General features: G+C 45.8%; 1 protein-coding gene across 1 annotated transcript; it reads right to left on the bottom strand.

The window, feature by feature from the left end:
• Positions 1–2,832: 2,832 nt before the first annotated feature.
• LOC130049565 (uncharacterized) lies at positions 2,833–7,714 on the bottom strand. The gene is made up of 2 exons (XM_056147387.1): positions 6,790–7,714; positions 2,833–3,348 (listed from the first exon to the last, which is right to left on the bottom strand). Exons 1-2 carry the CDS (start codon positions 6,969–6,971, stop codon positions 3,078–3,080), a joined length of 453 nt encoding a protein of 150 aa, XP_056003362.1. The 5' UTR covers positions 6,972–7,714; the 3' UTR covers positions 2,833–3,077.
• Positions 7,715–15,000: the final 7,286 nt, after the last annotated feature.

Raw genomic sequence — 15,000 nt, 5'->3', positions numbered from 1 at the left:
TTTCAGCATTCCGCTCTAGGAACCAGCGACTTGTAAAGTCAAAGAAGAAGAAAAGAAGAAGAAGATGGCAGGCGCTAGTTATGATTTTCAAGGAGGGTTTGACTCACGTTTCCGACTTGTAGTCATTGGCGAGAAGAAAGAAGGGGATACCTGGGTGCAGTCTAGTATTACAGAACTGGGGGTGTTTACACCCCCAGATTTGACCCAAGTCATAGTTAACCGGGCGGTCGATCGAGCTCGACAGAGGTATGGCGCCGAGGGAGGAGGACCATTCCGTAGCACCTTTACTAGGATGCGGGACTTGGCCACAGTAGCTGCGACAGCGCCACCGCCTCCGTCCTCAGCATCCCACACCGTGCCGCCACCCAGACCAGCGACGCCGCCTAGCCCTAGGCTGTCCAGGACAGTGTCGGCCTTCCTGCCACCCCCACCACTTCCGCTAGCGCCACCCCCACCACTACAGCTATCGCCACCATCACCACCACCTATGCTAGAGTACACTCCGGTGTCAAATCCAGAGTTTTCCCCGAGGTCGCCCTCGCCCCAGAGCCGCGCCAGGAGCAGGTCGCCCAGCCGGAGGACCCCGCCGCCCAGAGTCATCAATTGCCCGATCACCAACAGAACCATTAGGATTCCGCCATGGGCCGTAAGAGTGCGGGACCGGCTGATGAAATGCCCCATCTGTTGGTTGAACGACCGGCATTCCGGGATCAAGTGCCGGGGGTGTGGGCAGCGAGTAGTATGCTGCGATTGCCTCGAAAGGAATGAGAACGGGCGGTATACAAGAGGAAGGTGCCGGCATGAGGGACCCCATTAAAGAACAGGGAGACCAAAAAAAACAACAAAAAAACGGCCCTTTTCAGGGCCACCAACTTTTTTGAAAAGACACTTTTTATTGCAAAAAATCAAGAAACACACAAGTTTTTTTTTTTTTAAAAAGTTTTATTAACACAAGTAATAGCTAGAATAAAGCTATAATAAAGTTACATTTTCTTGACAATGTAAACATGTTTATGATACTGATAAGCAAAGTCACAAATCCATTGTCTATAATGAGTCCAATTGCCTCCGGCTAATCCACATCCAATACGATAAGGAAACGCTAAAGTCTGGTAAGACAAAGTGCCTAATTCCTGTAAACATTGTTGAAACCAAAGTTCACGTTGTTCGGGGGTATCGGCATACAGGGGTAAGCGTTGAGTGCCTCTCCCGTAATCCCATTGCGCTAACAAACAGATCACATCAGGATGAGTAGAATGAGGCATAATACACACAGTACCCGGTATTCCTCGATCCGCTTCTATAGCTAAATTTCTCCGTCCTAAAGGTTGTCGGGTCGCATACAGATTAGCCCAAGGAAATCGGTCGGCAATACGTTGACTTAATCCATGAGGTTTCACCGTTAAACAGTTACATTGTTGTACAATAGCATCCACCCAAGGTAGAGATAATACATCTCCTCGTAGATCCGTCACCGACATGCTGGTTGACAGGTCTCACAGGTACACGTTGACCAGGGTTCTTGACTGTAAGGACAATGTTGAAACAGCCGGGGATCAAACTTTCTCTGAGTCCAGCGCTCTCTAAACTCCTGACAGATCTCACAGGTACAGTCCTTATGCGCTATTTCTTCTTCAGGGGTGATGGTACAATGCTGCGGACACTTACACTCTAGCCAGGGTTCTCTAGTGTGACTACAACATTTATAGACAAAGGGATAATACGTCAGCTCTGCCAATCTCTCTATCCACTTCTGTTTGGCCAGGATGTTTTCTTTTTTATAATGAAAACAGCCACAAGTTAACCAATGTCCTCGGCAATACCCACACACTAGTACATCTTTCTCATCATCCGCGTACCGTTCAAACGACATGATTGAGAAAAATGGTAACAAGTGACCTATTTATATAGTGTTTTTGATGAGTCATCAACATGACGTCCGCCATCTTTGACTGAGGTAGGGGATGTTTTCAAGGACGTCCGCGCTCTCGCCTTTTTAAACGAGCGCAACGTCAAAATCTGGCATTCCGATTTTTTTTTTTTAGGAACCAGAGAAGTAGATATGAGTCGTAGAGTAGGACCAGACCCTACAGTGAATGACTATTTTTTCAAATGGGAGGAGGATTGGGACCGAGAGATTGCCCCGCCGGCCTCACGGGAGGCTCTTCCCCCACCGGCCATGAGCCAGGATCTGCCCCCGCCAGAGGAAAACTGGGACGTAGAGTTGGAAGTGGTGCAGCGGCCTCCGGGGAGAGTGTTTTTTAAACACGGGTTGCCTGTTTTTGTGTTTGACCACCACCAACCCCCGGAGGAGCAGAAAAAGAAGAGAAGAAAGAGGAGGAAGAAGAAGAACAGACAGTGAGGGGGGACAGAGAAGAGAAGGAGAAGAGAAGAAGAAGAGAAAAGACCAAGAACAGAGAGAGAGAGAGAAAGAAAACAGCCCTTTTCAGGGCTACCCATTCTTTTTGAAAAGACATAGTTGATTACAATGACAAGAAAAAACATACCCACAAGATTTTTCCAACGTTTTATTAAACTCCAACTATGAACAATAACAATACAATAACATAGTTTACAATACATTCAGTCTTTGACATTGACAAGTTTGTCCTTGATGGGTTCTCGGTTTTCGGAAGGTCTCTTTAAACCAATCAGCCACAAAACGATCGCGTTGTAAGGCCGTGCCTTTCCAGGGAAGTAACCATTCTTGTACGGTACTTCTATGTCGATGGCGTTGATGTAAAAAATACACACAGTATTGTCCACAGACATCCGTATTCAAATCTTGATAACAATGGGTGTTATGAATCCAAGTCTCTCCGTGGTGTTGAATAAAGTCTTGGATGTCTTTATGGCTGGGAGGTAATCCGTAAGAATCAAAATATTCGACGGTAGGGCTACTCAAATACAAACAGACCCAATGCGCTCCAGGGCGATCGTGAGGGTCTGTATTCACCACGATGGCTTTGTGATGAGGTAACAGCTCAGGTATGACATCTCGAGGATACACACCTGCAAACGCCGGTCCTAAATCTCGTTGTAAAACATCTCTCAATTGCTGAGTATCCATCTCTCTCTTAGTAATCGATGCTGACTTCTCGTTGTTTGTTGATTTCTAGCAGATTGTCGAACACGGCATACACCACACAGTTTAAGGTCCTGGCCACGTTGGCGGCAAATTGCACTTCCACTCTCAAGTTCCCAGTCTGTATGAGATGAAATTTATCCGTCTGGGCTTCTTGATCTTTCGTGAAATCCACACACCAGAGGGTGTAACCGTTTTTATACTCTTCCAGGGTAATGTCCGGAGCCCAGTCCTGGCCTAATTTTCCCAAGCCTTTGTACAGACTCAAATACGATCTCAGGTACTGATCGTCGGTGAAATTAGGTTCCAAAGGTCGGGTTTCCATCATTTCTCCATTGATACTGATTTCTAATTTCTTGACTTTCTCATTTTGGAAATGAAAGGGGTTTCTGGTATTATCCCCATTAAAAGCCGCATTGTCCACAAAGCCCAACACGATCAGTTTAGGCATCTGTCCTTGAAACAGATGATCGGTGATTTTAGATTGGGTGCCAGTAGGAATGGTGAAGGTTTTCACTTCCACTCGTCTCAATGGATATTTCGCCGTTTGAGTACTCAGTTGCTGATTGATGAGATTAATGATACTCGGCACAGGTTTGACTTTCCTCACCCACAAGATCATACTTTGAATGACCACTTTCCCACTACTCCCGGCAGCGGTCATCATGTAGAACTGGGGTCGAGCGCGATTGAATCTGAGACGGACATCCAAGCCATTAGGGAGACATTTCTCTTGCTCAAACAAATCCAGATGTAATCGATCCATCAACACGATCTCCTTACTGTCTGTAATCTTCTCGTGACGTTTTCTCAACCCTACATTCTTGGAATCATCCGGATACTTGGGAGTCGGGATGATGGCCGCGATGTTGACTTTGTTAGACACTACTGCAAATTCCACAGGAGGTTGAGTCAGAGCTTCTAATTTGACCTCATCCATATGTCCTGCCGTATCTTTTTCCCACAAGCTACAGGCTCTCATCTGGGTTTCCAGAGTCTTGGGTGCATAAGACAACAATTTCTCCAGATACGCTTTGTAGGGATAAGTATCCGTCCCCGGGGTAATGACTTTTCCATTGAGACTGACATCGATTTCACTGAACAAGGAATGGAGAATGTTATTCACGGGGGTCGAGGTCGAATTGCCTCCTGCGAGATTCGTTCCATTGGCTTTCGTGAATTTACATACCATCTGGAGATAAGTTTGGGATAAATCCAGATATTCATCTCCTTGTCCTTTGATTTCAAATTCAATCGGAGCCGTATCCGAGTTGAGGGTACTGGAAATGGGGTAATATTCCATCCATTTCGAATCTTCTAAAGTGACGTTGGTCGGGGGCACTTTAAACAGTTCTAAACTGTCGGTGCCACAAGCGCAAGATTCTCTGTGCATCATATTGGAACGATGTGTTACTCAGCGTGAACTGGCATCAAATGTGTTCTGGTCTCCTTCTCACCCCCTTTTTATAGGGTTCTCAGTCGAAAATATCCAGAGAGCGTTTTGGCTTACCCCTTTTCACTAGCTTCCTACCTCCCTTCCTAGATCGCTTCCTAGGTCTCTTATGAGGCCCTCCCCGAGCTAAGATACGTTGTTTTCTTTTAACAAATCCTTTTCCTTCCTGTATTCCCACCTGTTTTCTTTTGAGGGTCGTGGTTCCAGGCTTCCTGAGTATTCCTGTGCGCGCTTTTCTTCCTCGTTTGGATGGGGCTTTTCGAGACCTTCGCCTACGAGCATACCCTGCTGTCTCTTTCAGGGCTTGGGCACCGTGCGTCTTGAGAGCGTCTTTGAGTGATCGTTTATTATCTAACACATCCATCCCTGTTTTAGCAGCAGCCTTTAAGGCACTTTTAGCCCCCGATTTGAGTAAATCGGTGAAAAATCCTTTTCCCTTCTGCTTTTCAGATTCTGGATCATATTCTTCTGTTGGATGAATTCTACGTCGTCTCCTCTGATAAGAGCGATAAGGGCGGTCGTAATCATAATATCTCTCTTGATAGACAGGACGCTGTTGTTGTTGTTGCTGTTGTGCGGGGGCTCCACCTAATAATCCGCTGATCAGGGGACCCGCCACTTTGCTAGCTAATCCCAGCAGGGCTCCAATCCCGTGACCCTGCTGCCGTATTAAACCTTTATGGTAGTGCATCTTGATGTAAATGAACTTCGTTAAGGGTTACACCCGCTTTTTATACTTTTTACGCCGTCTCTTTCTCTTCTTTCCTTGCCCCGCTTGACCCGCAACGGCATTGGTAATCCATGGAATGAGAAACCAGATTCCGTGTCCTTTCTGGCGTCTGACTCCTCGATGGTACTTCATCTTTCAATACACTTTGCGGAAATGAAGTTTGACTAAGGAGCGCCCATTTAAAAAGCCCATAGGACGCCCTAAAGAATTCATGATGTGTACCTCAATGGTATCGAAATATTTCTTACTCAGTTTCAAATATTCGGCTCGAATCGGTTCCCAACGGGCTTGTTGTCGATCGTCGTATTGAGCCGTACAGGGGACGACTCTCAATAATTTCAATTTGTTGGTGCCCACCACTTGAGGATCCACAATGTCACAATACACATACATGGCTTTCAGATTGTCGTAGACATCCATGGTCGTGTTCCCCAAGTAATTCACGTTGATCCATTTCGTCATGGTTTCATGGCCCAGGATCATTTTGTCACTATCCAGACCTAGCTTGTACGCTAAGGTCGTAGGGAAACGAATGCACATGGGGGTGGTTCTCAGTGATCTCCCATTAAACTGATACTCGACACGATCGTAGTCGGGGTGATACACTAAGATCTGGTTGTTCCCCTCTTCGTTAGGATCCCTTAACTCGCTCCATACTTTCCACAGGGTTCTCCTTAAGGCTGCGTTGATTTCATTGATTAACGCCAAAGGTTGTGTATAAGCTCCGGGACGGAAGTGAATGCGAATGATATCGAAGGGAAATAAACTATCCCCTCCCTCAAAGAGATGGGACCATGGCGTCAGATGCCAGGGGACCACCACCTCACACCTAGCCATCGTGACTTTGCCCATATTCTCTGTCTTAAATCTTTCCCATTTATAAGTGTTGGGATCTTGGACATGTTTCGTATACGGATCTGGAATGAGAACGTCCACATAAGCCTCGCTATCCGATACGTTTTGTAAGTTGGCCGAGTACATCATTTCGGTCAATCCGACTTCCCATTCTCCATCCGTTAAGTCCATGGTGTGTGGCAATAACGTTTTAAATTGAGCAGTCGTATTCGTCGGAAACGATTCCATCGACCCATCACTCAACAGAGTCATGTAAAACCCTTCTCCTCCAGCCATGATGTCTTAAATGAGCCCCTGTCTCTGTTTCCTTCTCTATTTATACACAACACCGTTTTTTGGTTTTTTTTCACAATTTTTATTTGAAACAACATACAACATGACAATACATTCAATTCAATTCATTCTTCTTGATCGCGGCCACCACCGCACATCAACGCATCCGAGTCTGGTAACGTCAGGGTTCGTCTCGGGACTAAGCGTCGTCGCATCACCAGATAGTGTCGGGTTCCCCAGCAATCGGCTACATCATAACCTCCATTGATCATGTCTTTAAAATGGTGGAGACAAGCTTTCACGTTGTCGTACCAAGGACTATCATTTAAGGTCCAATCGGATTCGTCTTGTCGTCCCATCAATCCCCAGAAGGCTTTGACTTTCCAGCGAAACTCTTGATATTTAGTCTTTCTGATAAATGGCACCCAACCATCAGGAATCACGATCCGTTTGTACAAGTACACAGGATGCGTGGACGTTTTGTGTTGTTTACAATGCATCAAACACATCTGCTTATCCCAGAACCAGGTACTTTTCTTCCCCTCTTGTTTCCAGGCGTACTGTGGCTTAGCCATGGTGAACTGATCTCTCAGGTGAAGGGGACTCCTGTTTTATAGGAGGTGCATTCATTTGAGGACTAGGCATGACGTAGCCCACCAAAGAACTTAAGGTCACCATCCAAAAATCGCGATTGGGATCGCGTATGGCTAACATGACTACCGAGGTGATAATGATGGTTAAACAGAGGAATAATTGTGCAAAATACACAATTTCACTCCGGGGGACTTTTTCACCCAAGAAAGTCCACTGGGTGGTCATGGCAGAATGAGATCCGCTTGCGGAATCCATGAATCAAAACTGGGAGGATATCCTTTCCAACGCACTTTGACTTCTGAAATGACTTTTTTTCCCACACGCCGCTTTTTATACCCTAAGATTTCTTCCACTTCATAGACATCATCGTCTTTAATCACTTGTTGTAATTCCTTCTCGTAAAAGGTTCCTTCTAATTCTTCCCCGTGATCATCTTGAATGCGATAGACGTTTCGTCCTGGCACTTTTCTAGAGATGGTAAACAGTTCTTTGGTCCAATTCGGTAAATATCCTTTTTCAAACGTACGTTTGGCTTTACTAATGCGTACACGATCCCCCACTTGCAAGCGACTCGTGGTATCGGCACTCTGTTTTCCATACAAGGTTTTCCATACGGTCAAGACATTCTTGGCATTGACTTGAGCAGGAGCTCGCCGGATACTGCGATGATAGGTATGATTGTAACCATACACCAGATCGGCCAAGACATCGACATACCGTCGTGTTTTATGGCCTGTAAAATACCGCCCCATGCGTGGTTTCAGCGTGCGTTGAAAACGTTCCACAATACTGGCTTTGGTTTCGGCATTACGGGTCGTAAAGAAATGAATGGATTTGAAGGCTTGACGAAATTCTTTATTGGTAAATTCTTTTCCTTGATCGGACTGAATGCGCACGGGGCGACGTCCCTCTCGAAAAATCCGTCGTAAGCCTCGTATCATTTCTTTCCCCGTTTTCTGTTTTAAAGGCACGACCCAGGCATATTTAGACAACACGTCAATGGCACATAATAAAAACGTATACCCATTATTGTCTTGTTTCAAGCTGGAGACATCGGCTAAATCTAATTGCCATTGTTCATCCATATCCGTCACTCGTGTTTGTCGTCGCTTGAATTTCCTTCGTATCGGTTTATGCAAGGTATAGGTATCTTGAGCTTTCACCCATTCTCGAATTTGAGACAGGGTAATCTTGTGTCCTAATTGACGCACTTGACGATACAACGCCTGGACTCCCCCATAACCTGTCTTGGGATCGTAATACAGTCGCTGTAAGATCTGTTCTGGTTTCATGGTAGATTTAACCATTTTCCGATGTCACGGCCGGGCCGTCTTTCTACCAGCATCTCTGATCGGTTTAGGGGTTAGACGTTGCGGTGTTTCATAGAACGATTGATCAAATCCCGTGAGGTCTTGAAATCCACTCTCCTCTTCCTCTAGAGGTCTAGGCGTACTGATTTTCCCTGGTTTGTCCATGGCTTTTATAACATCCCGATTGCTCACATATCCTTTGGGAGCATGAGTCTCTTTTAACGCTTGAGCAAATTCCTCTAATCCCGCGGGGGGATCACGATGTCTTAAGGGTCTTTGTCGCTGGGTTTCGCTCATTAAATCCACAATATTGGAATCGGGAACCCTGCGTCCTCTATAGCTGATTTCTCCTTCTTTATTCCAAGTCACCACTTTGGATTTCTTGAGATGATCGAGTAATAAACCTGCTTTCTTTTGACCCGGTTTATTGACGCTTTTGATAATCTGTTCCTCCAAGTCATCGGGTGCTGAGGCGGCTGAGGGTGGTGAGGCGGCACTGGCTGCACTGGTTGGGGAGGGCAGAGTCGCTGTGGCGGGATGTCGAGCTTGTTGTAAATATTGACGATAGCGATGAAGTTGATGACCGTACAACCCCACTTTTTCTTTCTCGGTTAAATCATCTCGATGTTCAATCTCATCCAAATCACTGCGTAAACCAATAGTCGAGGTAAATTCGGGAGGTTTAGGTAATTTGCCTTTTAATTCGTTGAGCATCGCTTCCGGTACCAACACCATTTTTCGACTCATGATTTCTTACAAATCTTGCCACACACAAACGAACCCAATCCTTTTTGGTGGATGAGTATACCTCGTCGTTTTTTCACGGGTTGAGGCCGGACTAAGCGTCTTAAGATGTGTTTCTTTCGACCCAGTTGTCGCTTCTGAGTAGGGGTGAGAGGAATCACCCCTTTTAATAGATTGTACACAATCTCACAAATCTTTAAAATGCAGTCATTGGAACAATGTTTCAACACCTCTGTCTTTAATTTGCTGGAATAGTGAGGAGCCGCTAACGTCTGCAAGAGCGGTAAATGAGGTCGTAATCGACATTCACACTTCTTCGTATGAGCCATGGTAATGAAGGGTGGGGCACCTTCCCCCTCCTTTTTATACCTAGTCCAGGACAATGGCACTCGGATGTTTAGGATCAAAACGCTTGTGATGGACGGTCTCTTCGTGACGATTGCGGTTCTCTCTCGCATTGGAGACCAGAGGGCAAAATTTACATTTATATTTCTTTTGCACCTGAACCGGTGTTGAGGTGGTTAAGGGTTGAAATTTCATGCCTCCAAAGGTATGAGCAAAACTCGGTAGAGCAGTATCACTGGTTCTGGAACTTCCTATAGGCCCATGCATGGGTCGTTCCATTTTCTTTTGAGCTAATCCGGCTTTCAGATCGGCTAACGTTTTAGTGGCCTTGGGGGGAGTGGCCTTGGGAAACGGCATCTTCACAATGAGAGGGGTTTTCTTTGGAGCCCAATTGGGAAACGGATTCTTCATCCTGAGAGGTGTCTTCTTAGGGGACTTCTTACGTGTCTTCTTAGGTAAGCGAATAATGAGTTTAGGAATTCTCTGAGGCGATGTTTTAGCTTTCTTAGCCCGTGGTTTCTTGGTTTTCTTGGGTTGTCTCCCACGGGGCTTACGGCCTGTTTCCCATTTGAATAAATGACGGATAATGGTCCCTCCTAAGAATCCGGCGCCTCCTCGTTTCAAAATGGCTTTTTTACGCTCTTCTTCATTGGCCTTCTTATCGGCAATGACACTCAAGTCTTGGCGATGGGATTGAATGAACCGCTGAGTGATTTTATTGCCTGGTAAGACGCCTCGCAATAAATTTCGAGCTCCCATCGCAAACCAGTTGAGTAAGGCTCTACGTCCTAATTCAATGAGATGGCTCCGTTGAACGGGATCCCGTTCCCGTTGTAAACGGCGTAACGTTTTGACTAATTTACTCTTCGCGGAAGGTCTACCCATGGTGAAGACTGTCTTTCAAATGATACACCTGCCCATGATGTGACATTATTTATACTCTCGGGGGCATGTGCACAGCCAAGTTGATAAAGAGTTGACTTCTTAATCTTAAATCGTCCGACGTCTGAGGACTCAAGTCCACTAGTAAATACCCGTGAGGTACACGGGTGGCGTCCTCATAGGCTGGAGGTAAATGCGGCATTTGTAATTGCCGACTTAACACCCCAATCTGAGATTTATCTCGAGGATTTTTAAACAGCACAAGATAGTGAGCATTCAGACTGATGGTACGATGTTGTACTGCTCGATCAAACAGATTTTGTGTGATATAAATGACACTGGTATTTCGATGATGCGCTTTGCGCGTAAACCAGTCGACAATCGATTCGATGGCTTTACCTCCCATCATATCATCAAAAATGAGTAGATGACGCGTACTGAGATCCGCCACTATCTGCTCATCGTCTTGAGGTATATTGCGGATAAAAGTGACCTTGTCCTGTAAGGATTCGTACGCGGGCTGCCATTCTCGATAACACCATACTATCTTTTCGGGAGGCGGTGCAATCCACTGCGTATTTTGCACCAGCTGTTTGACAAATTCTGTTTTACCCGATTTAGAGGGTCCGGCCACCACCATGGTAAATTCATGTTTCAACTGAAAAGGCTCAAGTGTCTCGTAGGTATACATCTTGATAAATGACACAAGTTCAGGAAAATCATATCTATTTATTAACAAATAAAAATACGTACAGCTTGCTCAACACCATGTCTACAAATAGGACATTGTTTCAGTCCCGTAGCACATATAGCACAAGTACATAAATGACCACAAGGTAAAAAAGCTATTCTCAAGTCTCTTTCTAAACACAGATGACATTTCTCCGTCGTAGCCGGATTCTCCACACTGTCTACAGGCAAGTCTCCCCAATCCTTCCCCGTGTCTCGCATTCGGCTAACGGCGTCGAACATTTGGCGTACCCATTGTTTGCCCTTATTACACTTCAGGTAAGGACAGTGAGGATACCAATAAGCATGTTGTATCCAAGGATTGTCGACAGCTCCCCAATGGTGAAGTCCAAAGTTGCAATAAAAACAGCACGTGTTATCCCCGTACCCTTTGTAAAAGTATCCCGCTTCTGCAATGGTAGGTAATAGCTTCTGCAAGTGTTCGGGAGCATTTTCAAACGACGCTACTCGATCTGACAGTAGAGCATAACGTGGTGTACCCGGGTTATGTAGTGATTCGTAGTCCGTCATTTTGCCGACTGATGGTTTTCTCTAGCATGTCCTTTTTTAATACCCGTAAGGCAGCGTGTCATAGTCATGAATACGTTGACGTTTATCATACACCATGCGGTATTTCTTCACCAGAGGAATGGTTCGCACATCATGTTGGCGGGTTCGTTGAATAAAGTGCGGATAGCGGACATGGACTTCTTCTTCTTCTCCTTTCAACATTTTTTCCAACGTATCGAGAGACACGACTCTAGAGGCACGATAATTGAGTGTCAATCCTTTGACTTTGCAGACAGATTTTCCATTCTGGGTCTCGTACGCATAATTTTTGGGCCCGCCCGACATGTACTTGATGATACGATCTCCACCCAATTCATCGGTCCAGCCGCCTAAACTGTTGATAATGGTCGGGTTGAACTGGGTCTCGTCGTGCTGATAGATGATACTATCCGTGTCAAAGTATAAGACACGCTCTCCCAAAGGCTGTAACGTCTCGTACAAATGTAAACGAGCATGAGCTGTTGTAAAACACGCCAGCACCACGTTTCCAAAGGGGCAGTCTTCTAAAAATTCTTCTTTCTCCTGATAATTGATCAGCATCATATCACATTCGGGGCGTTCACGATTTTCTAAGAGTTCGATGCCTTTGACTTCTAAAGTAGCATCTTGTAATTTCTGTTGTAATTCTTCTTCTTCCGTGAGATACAGGGATTTGGGTAATTGTAATCGTTGAGCAAATTTTCCCCACAAGCAATTTAAAAAGAGTTTTGCAATGGTTCTTCGGACCGGATTTTTCTGGATGTCGGCCGGGTTCATGGCAATGCCTTCTCGTTGGTGAATTTCCTCAATGTAATGTTGCTGCTGTTGGGCTGTTTGACAATCCTCGGGGAATCCGGAAGCTTCTTGTTTAATTTTCAAAAAGGTGTTGATATACGATCGAAATAAGTGCTCACTGGTTTTCTCAAAATGCCAAACTTCGTAAATGCGGTCGAGACGATAGCCCAGATCTAATGCTTTGTGAAGTTCGGTGGTCACCCAGGTTCCAGTGAGACTGCGTTCAGAATCGGTGTGCTGGCACCGCTCGTCGGATCCTAAGTTGCGCTGTTCCGCACAGGTGCGGCATAAGGGAAAGAGTAATTTGCCCCCGGTCTTGTAAGGTAATACGGGGTGATACAGCTCTCGGGGTGGTAAGACACGACAACGAATGAGCCCGAAATAGTCTCTGACATCGGTGAAATGGCTGGTGATGACTTGGGGATGTTGGACGGGAAATGGCTTGTATTTCAACACGTACGGGTACAGGGAACAGACATCCACGTATCGCATATCCCCTTCCTCACAATACAGTCGTGTAGCATTGGTCCGGCCTCCGTACAAAGCGTCACGGGGATTCAAAGGATCTTGTATATCGACTCCTTGTAAAAATTCCTGTAAGTCGCCATTGGTCTGGGTCTGACGATCAAACTCGTGTTCCCATATGCTCACGACTGTATAGCCTTGGTCTTCTAAAGCACTGGCTCGTTTTAAGGTGTCCAGGTAGAGGTCTTGATACGTATGCTGAACACGATGAGGATGCATGTCAGTCAACAGATTCGGGTAACAGGTGGGACAGCCGTGCCAGTAACAGCCATAGAATTCGTACACGATACGGGATTCCTCATCATACCCATCTACTGTATAGGGACCAAGCGTGACTTCGCCCCCATTTCTAGCATGTCGTATGCAGTGATGTTGATGTTCTAGCCAGGCGAGCCATCGACAAGCTTTAGCTGAATATCGTCGTGCTGGCCGGTAGCCCATATTAGGAATGATGGCGATGGTATTTTCATCCATGAATCCTCGTCGGTAGGCTAAATTAGCCGTGCTGGCAAACGTGATGGATTCTTGAAAGGGGTCTACTTCCACCAGATCAAACAGGGTGGACTTGAAATGGGCACAACAGCGGCGTAAAATATCCACGTCCGAGATGCAGTAAGCTAAGAATTCTTTCTGGAAATCAAAGACTTTGCCCTCTTGTTGATGGTACCAAGTATAGAAGGTTTCACGATTGGCGGTGGACATATCGTCAGGATTGTAGAAATGAGCGGCCGGGTAAAGACCCACATACTGCTGGTTCTCTGTCGTGTTGAAAAAGTGAGGGAAATATCCTTTTTTCAATTCCGTTAATCCGAAAGCAAAGGGCATCTTGGCAAGAGCAAAGGGTAGAAAGTTGTAAGAATCGATGAATCTCAACCCCAAGACTTGCATGGATAAGATTTTACTGCCGTTCAGGATGACGGTGGGTTTGATACACGCCGTGTGAACCAGGTAATTCAAAATAAACTGCCCATCGTATCCTTTGAAATTGTGGGCAATGATGGTGGCTTCATCGTGTTTGAGTTCCACATGGCCTTGCTCATCGGTCTCGCTCTGTAAGAGCCATTCCATAAACTGTTTTAACGTGTCGGGTCCTTGAAATAGGAAGCGGCGTTGTGATCCGAATCCTTCACAATGAGAACAGGGCTTGTCGATATCCACACTGTCGCAATGTTGACACACACGTTCTGCCACGCATAAATTGGGGGTGTGAATACCGTTTTCCTGACTGCATTCGAAATCGTAATAAATGTATATTTTCAACTCCTCTTCTTCTTCTTTTTCTTTCTTAGGTTTGGGTTTCGTCTGTACAAAGCAGTGATGAGGCATGGTGACGACTTTGTGACAGATGCGGCATTCGGTTTGACCCCCACACGCGTGGCGTTTTAATAATTTCTTGGACATCCATTTCTGACACTGGTTACAGCGCCCCATTAAACTGCAGACCGTGGTCGTTGTATTACTGCTGTAGGGTTTTAAATGGTTCTGGTAACAAACTGCATTTCTGAAAAATCCCTTACAATGAGGGCAATTCGTCTGAGTCCCGTCCGGGATACAGGGGGTATCGGCTAAACAAAATGAGCATCGATGAGGACAGACGGTCCGATGTTCTTCAATGTGACTGTAGCCAACATCGCAATAATCGCAATAGTATTTGTTTTCCGTCACTCCAGGCATAGACACAATGGCATCGTAATGCTCGTTATCCAGCAGGATATTCAAACAAGCCCCGTGCCCCGGTCCATTGTAAATAGGTTCCAGTCGTAAACGAGTTGTATTCGTTTTGAATTGAAATATTTTCAATCGATACTGCGGGGCGAGCGCGTGCTGTAATTGCTCCCATTCACGTGGCCCACACGGCTGGTTCATAACACACCCAGCTTGTTCCATCAAGGCTATCGTTTCTCGTTTCTGGTCGAGAGTTTTGAAATCCCCTTTTCTCATGCGTAACCATTTCGTTTCCCATGCCGGGTCGTTTAATTTCTGGCTGTGTAGACGTGCTACCACAATAGCCCGGGACAAGCAGAGAGAATCCTCAGGATTTTGAATGCGAACGATCGCTCTCTTGGAGTTTTTTAATTTTTCCTTTTCCACATGCAGATGTTTTTTCTTAGTGCACCCGCTGCCTTGTGGA

The sequence above is a fragment of the Ostrea edulis genome, chromosome 8 (genome assembly GCF_947568905.1).
Source record: "Ostrea edulis chromosome 8, xbOstEdul1.1, whole genome shotgun sequence".
NCBI lineage: Eukaryota > Metazoa > Mollusca > Bivalvia > Ostreida > Ostreidae > Ostrea > Ostrea edulis.
Note: the sequence above shows the minus strand (reverse complement) of the source record. Positions and strands in the feature narration are given on the sequence as shown.

Bases quoted from the DNA above. Each gene is read 5' to 3' on its own strand.
- LOC130049565 (XM_056147387.1), bottom strand. From the start codon at position 6,971: ATGGCTAAGCCACAGTACGCCTGGAAACAAGAGGGGAAGAAAAGTACC. The intron at 3,349-6,789 runs GTTTCGCTGGAA...ATCGTATTTGAG, and splicing joins AGAAAGACTAAATATCAAGA to TCTGTACAAAGGCTTGGGAA.